Raw genomic sequence first — 21,151 nt, forward strand, 5'->3', positions numbered from 1 at the left:
CCCATCTTGGGCTGTGGGCATGCAGCCACCCAGAGCATAGGGGGAGGGAGCAAGGGCAGGAGGAAGGTGATGGCAAGGTGGGAAAGGGCTAGATCCAGTTCTGGGCACTTCCAATGGAAGAGGATCTGTGGTAGCAGAGCTGGGAAAGACCTTGGAGAGCCGCTGCCAGTGGGACTTGAGTGCACCAAGATAGGCCAATACACAAGAAGTCAGCCGGCAGGTTCACTTTCTGCCCAGGTACTGCAACCCAGAGTGCAACAAGAGGGTGGGCGGGGGGGGGGGGGTTGCTGGCTGATTAGCCAGTCATAGTCAGGTGGAGGGATGCAGGGCAATTCCTCCCATCCCCCAGTGAGCCCGCATGGCTCTGTCTTACAAAACTTCGAAAACTACAATTCTCATGCATTCCCATGCACAGTTGCATCAGTGGCCGCGGGGATAAAGCCATGGATGCTTACTCATGTAGCTTGACCCGCTGTTGATAGCAGAACCTGGGATAGGCCAAAGTCAGTCTCTTCGCAAGTTGCCTTCAGCATTTGACAGGGCCCGTTACCATCGGCCTCACTATAGCTACGGGGATTGAAGTCATCTTAAGAGTGTCAGGGAATGAGTGTCAGCGCCCTGCCCCACATGTGGAGGGAAGATGAAGGCATGTACCATCACCCTTTTGAGCAAAGAAAACGGGTACCACCTTCTGCTGATCCCTTTCTAGAATCACATTCTGTCACTCTGATATTCAGAATGAGCAATGTCATAGCAGAGAGAATTCTGTCGTGTGCAATAGTATTGGCATCTCCACAACAATCACATGTGTTGTAGCACAGGTTTTGCACCGGCTGCTCACCTTGCCATTGAGAAACATTGTTGGTAATATTAAAAGTATTAACCAACTTGTCATTGTTAGTGAGCCAAAAAAAGTCATTTTCAATTTTTTAGCCCCTTTGGTATGTCAAATCCAGTGCATGGCATTTGCTAACAAAACATAATTCTTCCATTTGGTATTTGGTAAAAAAAATAAATAAATCTAAAGATGAGGAAATGATAAGACTAAAAACGGGATTACGGGCAGTGGAATAAGAATTAAGATGTTATCATATAAAGCGTACCAGCGAGCATTGAGAGTGCTCAAATAGTAGACTATGATAGCATTTTCTGATGTACTGTGTGAGTAAATTGTGCTATTGGAATTAAAGCTATGTAGGAGTAATGCTAAACGATTAAACAAGCCCATCTATGTTATTGTATAGTTTATTCACTGGACGGTTATGAAGAAGTTATATTGGGTGTCCATTATAGTGGGGGACAGCCCGTTTGGCTGGCACCATTCTTGCAGGCATTTTGACACAAACTCGAAACATTTCTGTTCTGGAATGCCTTTGAACTGAACTGATGGAAGGAGCACTGGTAATTGCTTGGATTACCAGATTGTTTTATGAACTTCTATGGGTTTTACTGTGACAACTATTTTATCTTGACTTTATTTGATTTATAAAATATATCACTCTTCTAAATTGTTAGCTGCCTTGGGGGTCTGCGAAGGCTGAGGAAGATGCAGTATAAGTGCTCTAAAATAATTCTGGCAGGACCAGAAATATGAATTCTAGCTGATTGCACCTCTGAATTGAAAAGGTAGTTGAAATGTTTAACTTTTTAGTTAAGGGAGGAATAATGTTGGTTAAAGATGGTGGCATTTTATTTGAATTGTTAGTTTCCCTAAAAGATGGCCAAATTATAGCACGTACTTCAAAGGAAGCAAAAAGAATGACAACCAATCTCAGGATCAGTTCCTTGTGACTACAGAAGCAATCCCTCTTGTTCAGACTCTTCTTTCCTTATAACTATTAATTGCTATAACACAACTGAAATGTTATCAATTAATACGCAAGGATTGAACTCAGATAATAAAGGGAGGAAGGAAGGTGATCCTGCCGTTGAGCGTAAGACGGCTGCTGCCACGCTGGTGGGCTTGCTGATGTGACTGGTTGGTATTCTCCATTCTCCCAGCAAAGAGAGTTCAAAGAGCAGTAGCTATAAGTAGAAAAGAGAGCTCTCATAGCAATAATGGCAGTCAGCCACTCCCACCAAGTCTTTAGCAACGCTGTCCCCACAGACTGCCCATAACACTCGTCCCGAGGAAGCTGCCACCTTGCCCAGGTATGAAAGACTTCTCAGTAGGTGACAATGGCAGGAAGCCATCTGCTACGAATTCACGAAAGGTCCTTGGATTTCAGCCTTGGTGCTCCACGTGTGTAAAATGAGGAAAAGCGACGTTCCCAAATGTTTCATTCCTTGATAATATAATGCATATATTCTGCGTGTGAGCAGACATGCGGTCTGCCACTGTGCACAAGGGCTCAAATGCTTGCGTAGACTGCTCTGCATGGACTTTTTGATCTTTTGTGCTTGTGACACAGTTGTTGTATGGATTGTGTTGTGTCAAGTCTATTCAAATTTGATATCACATGTCTTGCCTAGTTGCAGAAGACTTGGAAGCACAATGCAATACCTGTATCCTTTAAATGAACAGTGCAGTTTCTGTGGGCTCTAACTCTATATGTGCAAGCGAGATGTGGAAAAAGGGGTTTTTTTTGTCTCATAATTCACTGGATTTGCTTTTAAAAATCAAGAAAATTCTACAATCAAAAGACCTTCAGTTTTTGAAAAGAGTTGAGGTGCTTGCAAATTCACTCACACCATGTTAAGTATGAACCTATGGCCAAAGATGCCTGGCCTAACTTCTTTGCTGTGTAAGAGGTTATATAGTTTTGTGTGGTGCAATTTCCATGCTATATTGAATGTGCACGTGCCTATTCTTCTCATAGCGGGGGGGGGGGGGGTGATAGCGACCTTGTTTGGCACCCTGTGTGCTCTGCCCCAGATCCATTTGTTTGTAGGGCAGGATGCAGGTTGGATTCCTGAAGCAGTCATTGTGAGATGCATTCACCTACAAACCAGCAGTGTCTTTTCAAGCCCTTCTGCAAAGTTATAGGCACAGGCAAGAAACCTTTTCCTATTCCTGAGTAAATACAGCATTTGAGTCACATTACAGTGTTGCTGATGCTCGTAGAATCAGTCCAGAGTGCTGATCTCTGTTGATTAACAAGCCGTACGAAAAGCATCTTATGTTTGAATTCTCTACTTTGCTTGCCATTTTTTGTTTTATCTGCTTCTTTTTTTTTTTTTTTTTTTGCTTTCCCCCCTTGGAGGCAGTGAAAGTGGCCGGAGTACTCCAAGCTTATCCATATACTCAGACAGCAAATCTTCCTCATCTCTCTATCCGCAGGCTCCTAGACATTTTCATGTTCCAGGTAGGCATTCATTGCTGTTGCTGTCATCTCTATACATCGGCTGCATGCATCAGTGGTGTGAATAAGCTAAGCAATGTAACAAGCCAAACAAGTTTAAATGCTACTGTTAATTGCATATTTATGTTCAGTAAACGGGGCTTAATTTCCATTTGCTATCAACTCATTTCTAGGCCATCAAATTGTTGTCCCATTCGAAACAAGTGAAATTTTGGGGGAGCCCCCCCGCAGCCAGTACTTTTTAAGCTTGGTTGTTGTGGGTTTTCCGGGCTGTATTGCCGTGGTCTTGGCATTGTAGTTCCTGACGTTTTTGAAAAGAGTTGAGGTGCTTGCAGGAACTACAGGAACTACAATGCCAAGACCACGGCAATACAGCCCGGAAAACCCACAACAACCATCGTTCTCCGGCCGTGAAAGCCTTCGACAATACTTTTTAATCTTGCTTTTTATTGTAAAAGGAAACATGATCGAACTAAGCCGACTCTGTTTACATTGGGGGTTGTGGGCATTTGAAAATAAAATGACATATTTCAGCTTCTTGCTTACTCTTTGGTTCTTTTATTTTTCTTTTCTTCAGACACTGGAGCAAAAGATAACATCTATAGGAAGCCCCCTATCTACAAACAGCATGGTATAGTCTCCCCCCCACCCCACCCCGCTGCAGTGTGGTCTAGCTCACCCATGTGCTTGCTTCCCTGTGAATGAGTTTATTCCCATATAATTATATCTGAGTTCCCATTGATTAAGATGTATCCAGACAGAAAGGGTTTTTTTTTGTTTTTGTGCATGGTACTATTGAAATTCCCAACATCTGTCATGGTGTAGTGTGCTTTCTGAATGCTTTTATGCAACATTTGTACATTTGTGTGACTCACCCAGACAAAGATTTTGTGTTCTCCTTGGTTCTTTCTCAGTCTGTTCAGTGGCAACACTGGATCATTGTGTTCACCTAATAGGAGGACCACAAGCAGTTTCTATTGAGCTTTCTTCGATTAACATTCAGCAAGGGATCAGTCATCTCATCCAAGGATGCAGATACTCTGGTGGTGCCACAGCAGACCCCCCTCCCGGGGCAGGGGGGGGAGATGTGCCAAGCCCTCCATTTGTTTCTCCTTGACGTGTGTTTGTGTCTACCCTTGTTAGATCATTTTAACCTTATTAGTAATTACATCTTTTTTGTTTTTTTTAGTAGCTGCTGAAGAGTCCAAAACCTTCTTGGGTCAGCCTCTTTTGACACACTTCCCATATTCATTCATTCATTCATTCATTCATTCATTCATTCATTCATTCATTCATTCAGTAGACTTTTAGTCCACTCTCCCTGCAAGCGGGCTCATATTATGTCTTCCTTGGCAAACCTCAGTCAAATGTATTGAGAGCCAGTTGGGTATATAGGGCACAACTGACAGATTAGGCATTTTTTTAAAAAAGTCTGCAGTTTTTGGAAGAGGAGGCTGGACATAGGAGGAATATTCAAAGATTATAACAGGACAAAAAGTGGCATAAATTGGGATATGCAAAAAAAAAAAACTGATTTTGTTTATTACTTGGCGGTTTGATTCATTTCATTGCTTGGTTTCATTTTGTGCCCAATCTAGGCAATCACTTTGTTTCAGTTTTGGAATAGTTTCCTGTTAATTTCGAAGGGTAAACTTCCCTTCATTGCAATTTTATCTTTGTTCATAGAATCCTATGAAATTTACAGGGATTTTTACAGGGAAATTTATAGCCCTCAATTTCTGCTAATTTTCATCCAAATAGATGCTGGGATTTTTATTCCAGGGCATTACATTTGATTGTTTTAAAATGCTTCTACTTGTCCTGCTTGTAGGTTTTGGGTTTTTTGCAATTTGCATATAACTCTCAGAAGATGTGGAGATATTCTTCAGCAAGATACCTGCAACATTTCAGAATGATAGTTGCAAGGAGTCGAGCATTATCCATAAAAACATTATGTATTTGTTTACTATATTTTTATCCGTCCTCCAGGATGGGAGCTTAGGGCTGTGTCCATCACTTCCCTCCCTCCATTTTATTCTCACAACAATCCTATGAGGTAGGTTAGGCTTAGAGAGTGACTGGCCCAAGATCACCTGACAAGCTTCATGGCAGAGTGGGGATTCGAACCCAGGTCTCCCAGATCCTAGTTCATCACTTTAACCTCTGCACCAAGGAGACTGGCATTATTATTTTATCAGACATTTGAGCCTGTAACTGTTTTGTTCTCCAGAGTCCCGGGAAATACAGCGCAATTTTTTTGATTTGGTCTCCATATTAGAAATTCAGCTGGGGCCAGAAAAAAGGGGATTATGCTATATGACTCTTTTCGTTCTTATGCACCTGGAATGCCCCAGGTACCTTCCAACGAGTTATTAAGGTGTTGAAAACTGAAGACATTCTTATGCTCATAGATGATTATATTTATTTATTTTCATGAATGGTGAAAGGAATATTGGGTGTGGAAAACTCTCTGAAACAATTCAGAGAGTCTGGACTTACACTGTTAGGGAACAAATGCCAGTTTGCCAGGAGTAACCTCAAAAGAGTGTTATGGTAAATGCCAGGAGTAGCATCACTTTTCTTATTAGTGGCCTACAGGGCAATCCTATGTAGAGTTACTCTATTCTAAGCCTGCTGAAGTCAATGGGCCTAGACTGGAGTAACTCTGCATAGGATTGTACTGTAAATTAACCTAAGTAAAGGTTGATGCTCATCTCCCAAAACTAGATGCAATAAAAATCTGGAAGACCACATCAACTCTTGAGGTGGTAGAAGGATACTTTGGTCTCCGTTGACTCTACAAGAGATTTGTAAAAGATTTTTCAGGGAGTACAACACCATTATACCAGCTTCCAAAGACTGTCTTTGGGGAGGGCAAAGCATCAGAAAGTATTTGTGTTGCTGACAGAAGGTTTGCTTCTTAAATTCTTGGGTCCTTCCCATCCATTTATTGCAAGCTGGGATTCCTCCAAAGCTGCTGTGGAAGTTGCACTGGAACAAAGAGATGAGCAGAGAAGGCACAGGAAGATGCTCTTTGATGGACAGAAGCTAGACAGCAACAGAAATGGGACATTCGCTTATTGTGCGGGCTCTCAAAATTTATCGGCCCTCATTGCTGGGTGCAGAATTCAGAGGGTACATGTTACAAGCTAGAAAAATCACCTGTGCAAGGTAAATCCTCAAACAATCTGACTATATGCACCATAAACCTGGGAAGCAGAATGTGGCTGTGGATTTGTAAAACTATTGGGAGTGGTTAAAAAAAAGAGGATACAGCTTGGTCCTGGGAGGTTGTGTTTCAAGAAGAGTGTAAGAACCCTGAGCCAGGTACATTGTATCAGCAGATTTATTAAAAGAGACACAGACTGAGGACATAGACTTTGGCACAATTCAGGAAAAAAACATTTGTTGGTTCTGTTGCAAACCTAATGTTTACGAAGGTCACACAATGTTGTTATACCAATATCTGTGCAGAGAAAAGTGCTTGAATGTCTTCATTATAATGAAGATGCAGACCGCTTGAGGTATGAACCAGGCAATGGGAAAAAATTTTGGCGTAGAAGATCCTAAACAGTGAGTCGTTTTATGTCTCCTCTACCAAGAACATGACCGGTCCCGCTGGATCAGACCGGTAGTCCACCTATAGTCCAGCATCCTGTTTCACACACTGGACAACCGGATGTGCCTGAAGGATCCATAAGCAAGAGACAGAGAACAAAGCCTCTTTCTGTCGTGTCACCCAGCACTGATATCTGGAGGGTTACTGCCTCTGAATGTTGAGGTTCCATTTAGTCATCAGGTCAGAGCTCTCTTCCATGAGTGCGTCCAATTCCCTTTTAAAGCCAGCTAAACTGGTGGCCATCTGTACATCACACTGCAGCAGATTCCACAATTGTATCACTATTGCAATGAAGAAGTGCTTTCTTTTGCTTGTCTAGACTCTGCTGCCCTTGAACTAATCCCTGCCATAAAATTTGCCTTTTTTATTGCTGCCGCACATTTTCATAGAACTAACCAACCACAACTCCAAAGTCACTTTCCTTATCAATCTCTGCCAATCCAGATCCCATCAGTGTATATTTAAGAGTTTGGATATTTTCCCTCCTCCAGCGTACATCTCCTTTTACATACATTAAACCTCATTTGCCTTATTGCTGCCCACTTACCCAGTTTGAAGGAACCCTTTTTGCAGCTCTTTACAGTCTGCCTTGGTTTGTAACATTCTGAATAGTTCGGTGTCAACTATAAATTTGGCCACTTCACTACTCCCCCCTGCCCCAATTCCAGATCCTTTATGAACCTATTGAACAGCACCAGCCTCGATACTGATCGCTGCAAGACTCTACTGCTTATTTCCCTCCATTACAAGAGCCCCCCATTTACTCGTGCTGCCTATATTGTCAATTTATTCATTGACTGAATCAAATTGATTCAAATAAATTTGAATTGATTTAATGTGTTATTAAGTTCAGATGTTGGTGGGTGTGTTGATGGCAATTTATTTTATGTTTTGTAAAAAAAAGTTGTGGAGGAAGAAAACAAGCACCTAGTTTTTTGGGGGTATGTTGCCTTGTATGTATGGACTAACAGCCAAGCCTGTTGTCTGAAAAAATACATCGGGTTCTAGAAAACTGATTCGGCAGGCCCCCTCCTAGCAGCAAGTGAGCACTTCGCAGCGGCCTCAAAGCTAGAGTCATCGGGGGTGCGCCTGCATGAGGATAAAAAGTGAGTTGTCGCCAATACGGCTTGCCTTTTATATAGCAGGATAACTTATCTCAGTAAATGTTCACTCGGAAATCTTTTAGTGATGAAAACAGGCCATAATTATTGGTAAAGTGCTATACGTATAAACAAAAGATCAATATTTACAATCAATGTACAGTAATACAATCATACGTGAATTCACGTGAATGCAGCATGATTCTTTGAAGACTCTTTGAGGATTGACTACTCCAGTATATCTTCCTCAACATCTGCAGCACTTACCTCTTTTATGAACTTATGAACTGTGTTGTTTATAGTCTTCCCAGGATAATTCCATCAACTTTGTACATCAGGACCTGATACCGGATGATATAACCCTAGATTTATGTACTATTGTTGTATGATTGTATTACTGTACATTGATTGTAAATATTGATTTTTTTGTTTACACGTATAGCACTTTGTAAATTATATACAGTAAATGCATGGTTGATATATCCTTAGCCAGGAGTTTGTAACTACTAGTGAGCTGATTTACTCCTAGGTTGTACCCTTTGAATGTGTAGCCATAATTATTGGTAAACACGTGCAGTTAGCAAAACTCCAGGCATCTGGACAAATCTGCCTGGGCCAGAGTTGTGTGAGCTGGGCTTGAACTGAAGTCTAAAGATACAGAAGTTTTGTCTATGGGATTCTGTTGTCAAAACCCCCAGAGGTTTAGAATCATTCTTTATCTTGGTTCAAACACTGGCCAATGCTTGCTACCATTCCAAGACTCTATTTTTGGTTATTTAATTTAATTGTTCATGGATTTGAATGAACAATACACATTTTAAAGAAATGTTGAAGTCCTGCCATCATTATACTGTGAATGTAAGTGCAAGATGTTTACATAACATCAGACCTGTGCTACATCCAGTCCAACATCCTGTCTCACACAATGGCCAACCAGTTACTCTGGAGGGCCAACAACAAGGAATAGGGGCCGAAGCCTCCCCCAGTGTTGCCTCCTGGCACTGGTATTCAGTTTACTGCCTCTGAATATGGAGGTTCTATTTAGTCACCCTGGCTAGTAGCCACTGAGAGACCCGTCCTCCATGTTCTCCAGGTTTATATAACCAGAAGTGCAGCTCTTCAGTTAAAGTCGGTGGATTTTCTGGGGCTGAAAATTCTGGGCTGAAATTCTGGAGGGCTGAAAGGCCAGTTTGTGAGAGGGTGTTAGTGCTTACATGGAATGGGATGCATGAATGGATTTGTAAGATCATTAACTCTTAATTTGAAAGGTTTTTTAAATTCTGGAATTACTAACTTTATGCAAGGTTGTTAGATTTCTGCAATCCTAATCTTCTTATATCGCTTCTTGGGTGGCCCATCCTGTCCATCGCATTGTCTTGCAATGTATAATCCGCCTTGAGTCTCAGTGAGAACAGTTGACTGTAATTAACACAAATAAAATAAATAAGTGCATTTAATCCAGATAACTTTGAAACGGATCTGATAACTTTTGAACTACTCTAAATCAGGGGCCTGCTACAAGCGAGTCGGGGCTTGGCAAGGTGAAAGCAGGACTGGACTGGATTGCTGTTTCAGTGGACAACCTCAGAACTAGATAGTCCCTCAGGTATCAAACCAGCCTGACGGGCAGAGATACAGGCCATCCACAGGCCCTTTCAGACTGGTAGCCCTGAGTTAGGACTGGAAGGGCCCTCTTCCAAATTTAAACAAGAAGTAGGGGCTGCAGAAGTGATTGCAGATGTAACTGCCGGCTGCCTGAAGAAAAAATGCCCTGTCTCTTTATCTTAGAGGTTTAATGAGACGTTATTTACTAGGTGATTGTGTTTTCCTCTGGTTCATGAAAAGCTTCAGCTTCCCATTTCACACATTGAGCCTCCATTAAAAGGGCAGGACATTTTTCTCTAGGACCTTTCTTCTAATGCTGGTGAGTCCAGTGACCCTCGTATTCTAACCCCAGGCAGTTCCACCCAGCATGACTGGTTTCTCTGAGACTGAGAGCTAAACCACACGAGACGAATTACACGAGGATGCTCAAGTGAAGGGAGATGCAATGTTAGCCGGGAAGCGTAGTTTGAATTTCACCTCTCTCTACAGAGCCGGCAAAGATCGCTCCTCAGAGAGTTTGTTAATTGACAGAGCCTTCAAGGAGGCAAAGAGGAAATTAACAAACCCTCTGAGGAGCGATCTTTGCCGGCTCTGTAGAGAGAGGTGAAACTCAAGCTATGCTTCCTGGCTAACATTGCGTCTCCCTTCACTTGAGTGTCCTCGTGTAATTTGTCTTGTGTGGTTTAGCTCTCAAGCAGCCTTGGTAGCTTTTTGTTTCTTCCGCCTTATTGAAATGAACTCTAGTAAATTACTCCTGTCACAAACCAGTATCTTCATATATGCTACGTAAGGCTGTAGTTGAGGGAGAACTTAGTGAAGGATCGGACTCGTTAGACATTTTTATATCCAGTTTTTAGGAACCAGAAAAACCTCAAGTTGTTTGTACAGAATATACTTCTGTTTGTGTTTTAAGGTTTTATTGCCACATGTTCTCCAATCTCACTGATGTCCACCATGAAAAGGGGACTAATTATGTTCAAGTTGTTGTTTTTATAGTTCCTGTCATTAGACAGATAACTTCCCCGACCCTCAGTGTTTCCCTTCTGTAAAATGGGATAAATAGAAAGTGCAGGTATATGTATTCTGTGCCTGCTATGCGTGTCTTATATTGGTGAAATGAATGGAGAGCTATGTGAAAAGCTGAGCTGCACTTGCAAATTTTAAATTCACAAAGTTAAGTGTGTATGTAGCAAGGGCTTGGGGATGCTGACCTGTTCTGTTTCTCCTGGAGCCTGTTGCTGAGCTGACAGATCGTGCAGAGGGTACACGCGTGGAACCAATGTGATGGAGCTGTTAGTGTTAGGGCCAAGCTACAAGTGACGAATGACACTTGAACGGCAAGTGAACAGACTCACATGTATTCCTCCATGTTCACTTGCGCTCCACTTGATCATGTAGTGGAGTGCAAATGGAGCGCAAGTGAACAGGGAGGAATACATGTGAGTCTGTTCACTTGCTGTTCAAGTGTCATTCGTCACTTGTAGCTTGGCTCTCAGTCTAGAATGTGGGAGACCCAGATTTGAATCACTGCTCTGCCATGGAAGCTTGCAGTGCGACTGTGGGCCAGCCATACACTCTCAGGCAAACCTACCTCACAGGGGTTATTGTGAAGATAAAATGGAGGAGAGTGATGCATGCCGCAACGGGTCCACATTGGGAGAAAGGCAGGGTGTGAATTAAGTTTTTTTTTTTAAGTGAGCATAACATATGAGGCTGTCCAACATGGCTACAAGTGACATAGAGCAAAATTGAAGCCATGGTTTAAATTTATGATCGTGGTGCTTGTGGAGCATGGCTGAGTTTGCATGTGGCTGAACTCTTCCCTTAAACTGAAGGCTTTTTGATCCTTATATGGAATCCTTGGCCAAGGTGATAGAACTGTGGTGAATTAAAGCAGCCCTGAAACCCCAGCCATCTACAAAGCAAGCCCCGCTGTAGTCTCTCGTTGAGTGTTGAGGGTTCCTCCTGGCACATCAGCATACAACTACTGTACTTATATTAGGAAGCTGTCTTAGCCCCTGGGGAGTAGAAAATGGGACACAATTGTTCGTTGAGTTGTTGTTTCACATTAGTAATCTGTTCTAAAATGTCACCCATCTCTAGCCAACCGGCTACTGTGAACAGGAAGCAGAAATAATTGAATAATTGAAAGAAGCTGTGCTTTAGAAGGCTTTGGCCAGTTGTGTGGCATTATGTCCTGTGCAGTGCCAGGGCTCATATCTGGTGCACAATTACTAATGTCCTGTCTTTACTATACTATAATGGCCAGGAAAAAATCCCTTTGTTAGGCCTGAGCAGGTGTCACAAGCTTTCTGGCACTTTTTTAAAAAGAGGGGCTGCTGTGTTGTGCACACCTGGCGAATTCAAGCTGCCACTGCTCCCAAAGGTGGCTTGCCATAACCCCATAAATATAATATGCTGGATTTTAGACTTTCTTTTTTCTCTTTCAGCCTTGAGGAAATCTGATGGTGGTAGCGGGAATTCTGATCAGGACAGCATGAAGGTAAACTCTGCCGTCTTTCTGTAATCCTGGGAATCAGTGCTGGGTTTTGTCCGATGCTTAATTACATCCTTGTGGCTTAAACAGGCCACTGATTTCCTAAAATACCTATGCTGAAATGCTAAAATCACATCAAGAAGGGTGGCCTCATTTAAACCAATAGGACTGTTCCCAGGGAAGTGGTTCTAAAAATTTCAGTTCCTAGCCAAAAGAATATATGTTCCTAACTTTCATAACTTCAACTGGTATTTGTTGTCAGATACAGAAAGGTGCCCCGCCATCCTACAGATCTCCTTCAGGGTCACTTCGCCAAGAATGTAGCAGATTGAAGCACGATATACTGAGCTGAGTACTTGTTCAACATACTGTAGGCTGACCCAGTACACTTCAGCACCATTTAGACTGGATATATTTTGAGACCTTCCTGCCTATTGGACAATTGCATGCGAATTACCAACAGGTATCGGTGAGAACTCTAGCTGCAGTATGGTGAATCAGTTGATGCTTCCAAACCATCTTCAAGGGCCGCTCCATGTAAAGTTTGTTCCAGTAGTATCATCTGCAAGCATTAGTTACAAGCATAAGTACAAGCGCTAGGACATGTATGACTTTGACTAAATGACGTGTTTATAGGAAGAGCATAATTGAGAAACGACCATGAGTTGGAGAACGACACTCCTGCCTACTTCTTCTGCCATCTGTCTCTCTAGGCATCCAGGTGCACCCCAGACTGGATACCTGCTTCTGTCCGTACTCTTGTCCAGAACAGGCATGACGCCTGTTTCTGCATCAGCTTTATTTCTAACCCACAGATCCTCTGTCCTGTGCGGGTTAAATTTCAGTTTTTTTACCCACAACCAGTCCTTAACTTCCCTCACATTTTGGTTCAGTTCTTCCACTGCTCCCTACATTTGGTTGGAAAGGAGAGATGCAGTTGTGTGTTATTGGTATATTGGCAATACTGTGCTTCCAAACTCTGGACGATCACTCCCAGAGTATTTATTTAGTGGAGGGCACGATTGGACCTTGTGGAACTCTGTAGCCTCTTGCAGCTGACTTAATCCATCAGTACATTCTGAGCCTTGTCTCGCAACCAACCTAAGCCCATGTTGGCAAGTGGCATACCGTGTTAAACATGGCTGAAAGGTCCTGGTAAACCAACAGCCTTCATTACATCGTATTGAATTTGAATCCCGCCCTGGGATATTAGGAACATGCTACAGAGTTTGTTTTTATGCCCCTAAATCTGGCTTTTATCATTATACTGTTTTATCAATGTGTTTTTATCTGGATGTTGTTGTGATCCGCCTTGTGCCCGTTCACGGGGTGGGCGAACTATAATTAATAATGATAATGATAATTACTATAATAATAGATAAGGTAGACCTTAAACCACATCCATCTTTTATGCCCAAATAAATTCTCTCTTCCAGAGGTGATAGGAGGTAGTCCTTTTCCTCCGCCTAAATCCTGTCCATCCTTAGGAGAAGAACTGGCATAGATTAGATTTTGAGAAGAGCCCTTAGGTACTATTTAGATAGGACTGCAGTTTTTAGAATCTCTAAGACTGTAGTTGATTTCTTCTTCAAGAGGCCAGTGAATAAGAAGGCCTCAGAATGTATCCTTGTTTAAATGGTGCAGGGATGTATTGGGTCAGCCTATACGTTGAACAAATCCTCACCACAGTATATCATGTTTCATTCTGCTACATTCCTGGCTACATCTCCCCTGAAAGAGATCTGTAAGAGCCAAGCTACAAGTGACGCCTGACACAGGTTGGACACTAGTCAGCTTCCCTCAAGTTTTGATGGGAAATGTAGGCATCCTGGTCTTGCAGCTGTAATGGAGAGCCAAGCTGTAAAACCAGGACGCCTACATTTCCCATCAAAACTTGAGGGAAGCTGACAAGTGTCCAACCTGTGTCAGGCGTCACTTGTAGCTTGGCTCCAAGATGGTAGTGTGGGTGTTTACTTGCATTATTAGACAGCTAACAGCTATCCTTTCCTCGGTGGAGTTGCCTTTGGAATGAGAGACGTGCATGAACAAGGACTCGTAACCTGCCTGGTGCCTCTTCTCTCTACAGTTTCCTGAAGGATAACAAATGCCTGTGGGACAATTTAGGAGTTTGTAGGAAGGAAACCCCTTCTTAGGAGATACAGGTCCTCCTAATGAACCTGACAAAATGGAGAATTTTTGTTAGATTCATTAGGGAGGATCCATATAATGACTTGTCTGATTCTTCAGAAAATTCCTTTCCAGCCCTTCCTATCCTGCCCTTCGCACTCTTATACTTCTTGTCAACTTTGAGCTCTTATTTCATGCCCTGTCTTGTTACTCCCACATCACAACTCTGAGAACAGGATCTGTGTTGCTTCTTTTTTCTTCACTCTGGCTAACACACAGCTGCCGTTAGACCAGGAGGTAAGGAACGGCAGCAATTCTGAGCTTCAGAGCTGTTCGTTTCTCCTCTTTTCCATAAAGCAGTTGGAGGAAATATCATTCTACTAATAAGTAAACTCCTAGTCTTGAAAGTGAGGGTGGAACAATTATTTGTCCCTTGAAATTAAAATGTTAGCTGCACACCTAAACATTTACTGGAGTAACATTGCAATAAATGCAACCTGTCACCGCTGAATAGTGAATGCATTCTTTACCACCAGCATTCCAGCCTGAAATACTGCCCTTCTGATTCAAACTGGCTACAGATAAATCAGTGATAAAAGTGCACTTTTATGTGTTGAAGTCTCGTGCAGATTTCCTGCCTGTGTGAATTTGCCGGAAAGCATCCCGTGTTTAATGCTCAGATTCGTTCTTCTTAGATAAAGTCTAGTTGGTTGGCTATGAAAGGAGACATCGATGCTAGAACCAACTCACCTGGTCTGGATACGCAGTCGCTCCCACAAAGTCCTGGGACTGATCGAGAGCTTCAGCGATTGCAACACAACGACAGCAGCACTTACCCACGTAAGCACTGACTCGCATGTCCCAAATGTGGCGGAGAGAACCAGGGCAGAGAGCGGCTTCCAAATTATGTCCACATCGGGGTCTCTGGTGGGTTGGTTCTTTAGACTGCAGAACATCCTCATCCACTAAAGAAATACCACTGGAGAGAAACTTCAGATGCGGTGAAAGAATTTTCCCATTTTGTTTTTTTGCCCCAAGTTGATTCATAAATGATGACACTGGAATAGCCCCTGGATTTCTTTTTAAATTTTTATTTTATTAAAAGCGTCATCAACACAAAACCATAGCAACAGAAGATACGTTTTCTTGTTATTAAAGATTGCAAAGAAGACTTCTGTAGGGATGATAGACCTCTGGCACATTTTGACCAAATCTTCTGTTCCAAAAATTCAAAAGCAATTTCCATATGCCTATAGAAAGACTGCTGGTTTCTCTCCCCACTTTAAATATTAGGGTAAACAAGGCAAGATGAAGATTTTGAATCTCCCAACATATTTTAAAGGTATATTTCAGGTATGTTGAAAACCTCTGAGACGGGTTTGCTACTTTCCCAGCATTTCCGGTCTCTGCAATATGAAAGGGATAAAATATGGGCTTTTGGGAGTCAGTTGTACCATGGAAGACTGTTCCTATCACAAGAGAAAGGATATTAGCACTTCCTTTCTTGATAGAACCATAATGATAAGCAGCTTGTTAATTAAATTGCGATAAAATATTTCATAGTCAGACTCTTGGATGATGTGAGCTTTGTGGCTGGAAAGAAGTACAGATCTCATTGACATTGCCAGGTTGAATTCCAGTATTGAATGTTACAGGAATAAGCTAATAGCAGAATCAAGCTGCTTGCCCTACAAATAGAAACTTTATTGCACCAAAAACTAATGCTCAGGGCTTCTCATTCAGTTTTGTAGTAAATTCCTTTCAATAGGGTTTAGTGTGTAGGAAGCAAAAGCCATTGGGAAAAATGAAAGGGGGGACTGTGTCCACTTCATATGGAGAAGCATCCCAGGGCACTTGCAGAGAAAGAGAACCTGCGAAATGCGTGAGAACTGCAGCTGAAGTCAAATGCTCCTCAGATGTTTGTACGCACTCTTGGGTCAATTTCCATTTTGCCTTTGCTTGTATCAGTTCATGTAAGAGTACCAACGTACTAGATAGATTTTTAGGAATTCACTATAATAGCTAAAGCAGTCTCAGAAGGGATTGGAAATGTTCCTTGGTGTAGGCGTTTAAAGGATTATTTTCTGACTATTAAATGATTTTCTTAGTCCAGTAGATTGAGTAATATAATCTAAGTGGCTGAACTAAGGGTTTAAAGAATTCATTTAGTCTGCATTATTATTAACTGTCTAAAACTGTCTAGATTCCCATAATAGTTGTCTTGCAGCCAGACTAGATGTTTCATGGATGCTGATGCCATTTTAGAGCTGAACTTGGCTCTTTAAAAATGCCATGAGGCAATTGTTTAATAGGTTACATCAACTCACTTTTATTTTGTTTCTGCAGCATTTCATCTCTGTATTCCTGTATTCAAATTTGATGCTTCTTCTCAAATTTCTGCTATGAATATCCTATTGTATTTTTATTGAATGTCCTATCTGTTGATACCATTGACTCACACTGTGCACTCTGCCTTGGGTCTCAGTGAGAAAGGCGGCCTAGGAGGGCGAATGAGATAATCAATTCAATAACAATGAAATAGGGGGCTATCGTTGCTAATACTGAGCAAATCGTGGAATTTACTGATTTCTTTAAAACTCTCTGATTCATAGGAACCAGATACTCGATTGATTTTAGATTTCTTAGGAAGTTAAAAATACATAAATTATCTGAGTTCTGAGTTGAGTTGAGAAACTCATAAATTATGAGTTAGAAACATTCTTGACTCTCCAATGACACTTCAAGAAGTGGCGAATGCAATTAAAAATCTGAAGAAAAATAAATCACCTGGGTTGGATGGATTAATATCTGAATATTATCTAACCTTTGCCCCTGTCCTTGCACCACCTCTATTTAGCTGTGAGGAATGAAATTTTTGAAAAGAAAAGATTTCCTTCTTCTTGGTCACAGTAAAAAATTATCATTATCCCCCAAATCGAGTAAAGACCTACAAACAATTACCTCCTATGTTTATTTACGTTTTAAATTATGGCTACAAAATTTTGACATCAATTTTGGCAAATAGGCTGAATATAGCATCAAGATATATATCTTCCAATCAAACCCATTTTATATCCGTTTGGTATGCCACTTGAAACATCAGGAAATTGATAAATATGATAGATTTAGCTAACAGAAAAAAAAAATTAAAGCTTTTTCTTGAGTTTTCCAACCAGTTCACCAGGCAGTCAACCAAAGTTCAAGAGCTGCTGCCACTGTTCTGTTGACGGCAGAGAAATCCCACAATAGTATTTCCATCCTTATAAATACAAGAGAGACCCAGTCAGTCATGCCAGCCCCCACGCTGTGCTTCAATGGCTTGAGTTCTCAGAAGGAGAACCTACCAGTGCTGGTGGCATACCAACATACCAAAGTAGATACAACTGGACTAAGGCCGTTAAGCACTGATCATGGGTTGGGAAGCACCAGAAACAAGAAAAATAAATTCTTCTCTTGGTCTCTAGGATAGGATAAATAATCATAGAAGTGGCAAAGATTCTACCCTTTCTTTTCTTCAGTGGAGCAGAGAAAGCATTCAGCTTCTAACCTGCAGATGAAAATGCATGCATCAGGGCAGATATTTACTGTGGCCTCATTTAAGCTTTCTTTTCCCCTAAAGACAGCTCATAGTTGAGGATATTCCCTAGCCAATTAGCATTTTTGTCGCAGGCAGCTGATGACTTTTCCTTCACATGCCTGAACTGCCTCTAAGATTGTCTCTATGGGGATTCCCTGGACTTCTTGAGTCCAAGGTAGGAATGAGTATCCCACAAATAGGCCAATGGAATTACTCCTATGTAACCGCAATAGCATTGGAGTCATTTTCATGTTTCTAGGTCTCATGTTGCTCCAGTAATGGGAGTTTTAAGGAACTGTAAACAACCAGAATGCAAAGTTCTTCCTAGCCACACAGCCTCCAAAAAGTGGCAATTCTGACTTTTGAAGGAAAAGTCTTTGACTCTTTTTCCAAGAGAAGGGCACAGTCCAGTAATGCAACCAGAGTTCCCATGTCACTCTGGCAGTGCCTTCTGTGTTCACCAAAGGGGTTATTCAAGAGGAGTGGAGGGGGGATCTTTGAAATTTGTATGTCTTGCCTTTTGTTTCAGACCTCTAATGAAGTTAGGCATTTGGGGCTCAAGATAATTCTGTTTCCTGTTAGCATATTTTAAACATTCCTGTATAGTGATTTATGTCTTTGGACTAGTCCCAGAATCTGCTGTTCCAGCCAATAAGCATCACCGTCTCGAGCCTAGGGCATCAATGCAACATGATGCCAACATTGCAAAGAAGTATGTTCAGCGAGAAAGGCTGGGAGGTCAATACTCCAGGTTCTTTTCTTCAGAAACAGCCTGTCTTCAGAAGAAAGGCTGTCTAATGGTTTGTTGTGTTTAACCTACCAGTGAATTTGTTGCAAGTGTTGTTTGTGAAGCAGTGGGTTTAAAGTTTTGCGAAGGCAGCAATTTTTACAGAATCTTTTGGGATCTACCCACAATGGCGTTGGCAGGTTCCATCAGGTCCCCACAATGTCTACAAATCATCCTAACAGAATTCTCTAAGCAACAGCCTACAATGACAGTGGACACACCAGGGCCTAGAGAATCCTCAGCAGGTGTGCATGTTGAGAATGGGGCATCCCCTGGGGAGGCACAGCCAGTCTAATTCATGCCTCTGCTCGCCCTACTGCACGCACAGGAGTTGAGAGACTGTGCTAGTCTAGAGGACCCTGGAGAGGCCCGGGGTGGTAGTAGGTATTGGGGGAACCTTTGGGGAAAGGCAAGCTTCTTTCCACCCTTCTCTATCCCCAGTCTTGGGTGTAAGACAGCTGAAAATCCAAAACATCTGCAGACACTCAGTGTATTTATAGCTAGTGCTTTCCATCTCTTGTTAAATGAAGGAAGGTACTGTTACACTGAAATAAAGAAAAGATCTCAGTTTTATATAAATAGTTCATGCCACAGACTCTATCTTGGTTTTGAACTTGTGTGTTTGACAAGAGCCATTCATTTTTACAAAGATAATCTCCTGTTTATGGCTTTTATGATTGGTACGCATTTTAGACAGTGGCATTTTACAAGAAATCTCTTTTCTGTTCTTACAGGATTTCCATATTCCAAATCTGCCTCTCTTCCTGACTATGGCAAGAATGGGTTACACCACGTAGGTAGACATTTTAAAAAATCTAAGTGCTTGAGCAATGCTACGCTTTCATTTTGTGGCAAAAATGAGTGAATCCTTCTGAGGTCACTTTAGCGCTGGACACGGATAAGGAAAGCTATTTGCCAAAATATCTTGATGTCCAATATCCTGAGGACTACATTTCCCAAGGTGCAATGAGGTTTTGGGGAAAGTGGATGGAAGGAGAGAGGGATTCTGCATTCCCCTGGACCAACTTTTTACACACAGATTTTCTTTCTGTTCTAGGATGCAAACATGACCCAATATGAAATGGACCAGGATTCTAATTGGGGAAAGAGAGGTAAAATATGTCATCATGTTATTCCGCATGAGCTTGGAATTTTCTACTGGGTGGGGAGCTTCTCAGCTGTGTTAATATTATATCACCCAAGTATTGTACTTATTGCAAAGAATACACACACACATATTGCAAAGCTTTGGGGTTAATGTTATAATTGCAAGATTTTTTTTATCAGCCTGGGTGCAAGTGAGTGGCTTTCCTGATGTTACCAGAAATATTGTCAAGAGCTCTCAGACCTCTTGAGCTAGACCAGCTTCTAGGTTCTACAGCTGCCTGACAGTCATCTCAAAATTTCTGAGCTGGGGTAGATTTTGCTACTCTCAGAGAAGCACCACCGAGTAATTTCTTCTCTTATAGTGCTTTGTGTTGATGTGGTAATGAAAGGACAAGCTAAACCTTGACCTGACTTCCGCTCTGCAATAGGGTGAACATCCTGCAGTCTTACTTCCAAATTACAATCTGTGTACCACCCTTTGTCTTGGTCTTTCAGCTCACATTGGGTTCGATGGGGCATCGATGTTGAAAGTCAACAGCAGCTGTTTCCCAAACACGTGTGACATATACCCCTAATGTATTTCTGCCTGATGTTTCCATAAGGAACGCTGAACCATAGCCCTCAGTGATTGCCTAAGCCTCGCAGTGCATCCGAGCCTGAGAATTCTGAACTACGGACCATCTTCGCAAGGCTGTCTCCCTATTTCACAGATACACATACACACATGTATGGCCAGCATAGGGCACATGCATACAGATTTTTATTTGTCCCATTTTACAGGTGGGGACCACTGAGGACCAGATATTTATATTGCCCAAGAACATTTATAAACATTTTAACCACAAAACAACTGAGCATCATAGTTAAACCCATCTTACAGATGGGAATTGCTGAGCTCCAAGGATCTGAGAAGCCCATTAGTAAGTACAAGTAGAAACGTCTCTTGGGCAGGAAACATCCTCTATCTGGAACAAGCTGGGGTTTTGTGGGTTTCCATGAATTCAGTAATTGTGTGTGTGTCCGCACGTGTGTGTCAGATGCAACTATCAGCACCTGGTTTTTACATAGTTCCAAACCATGCAAATCTGAACACCTTTTCAAAATATCACGTTGCCTTTTGGCACCAAACTGCACTCGTCATACAATTTGATTTTGCCAATGAGTATTCTGTCCACTCAGGAACTAACTGAGCAATCCTAAGGAGAGTTACTCTAGTCTAAGCCCATTGATTTCAATGGGCTTAGACTGGAGCTACTCTTCTTAGGATTGCACTGTAAGACAGCAAGTGTTTTGCCTTGACTTGGTATGGTGAGAAAGCGCTGTGTCCCTTATGGGTGTGTCTAACCAAAAATTGGTTCGATAGATAAATACATGTGTCACAAGTGTTTGGGACAGCTGCATTTGTTGATTTTCTGTCAGGACACATCTCT

General features: G+C 41.9%; 1 protein-coding gene across 3 annotated transcripts in view; it reads left to right on the forward strand.

Annotated features, from left to right (window-relative positions):
* Positions 1 to 21,151, forward strand: part of ABLIM2 (actin binding LIM protein family member 2) — a 75,284-nt gene that overhangs the window by 49,502 nt on the left and 4,631 nt on the right. For 2 of the 3 annotated variants that reach the window (XR_008598296.1, XM_054999703.1), the window contains exons 13-18: positions 3,204 to 3,305; positions 3,880 to 3,933; positions 12,077 to 12,129; positions 14,946 to 15,090; positions 19,349 to 19,407; positions 19,672 to 19,726. Coding sequence is in view for 1 of the 3 variants with exons in the window: in XM_054999703.1 (XP_054855678.1) it covers positions 3,204 to 3,305; positions 3,880 to 3,933; positions 12,077 to 12,129; positions 14,946 to 15,090; positions 19,349 to 19,407; positions 19,672 to 19,726 (468 nt within the window). In the remaining 2 variants the exon portion in view is untranslated. The remainder of the gene's footprint in view (positions 1 to 3,203; positions 3,306 to 3,879; positions 3,934 to 12,076; positions 12,130 to 14,945; positions 15,091 to 19,348; positions 19,408 to 19,671; positions 19,727 to 21,151) is intronic. The other variant, XR_008598297.1, reaches the window with a different exon arrangement.

The sequence above is a fragment of the Eublepharis macularius genome, chromosome 15 (genome assembly GCF_028583425.1).
Source record: "Eublepharis macularius isolate TG4126 chromosome 15, MPM_Emac_v1.0, whole genome shotgun sequence".
Lineage (NCBI taxonomy): Eukaryota > Metazoa > Chordata > Lepidosauria > Squamata > Eublepharidae > Eublepharis > Eublepharis macularius.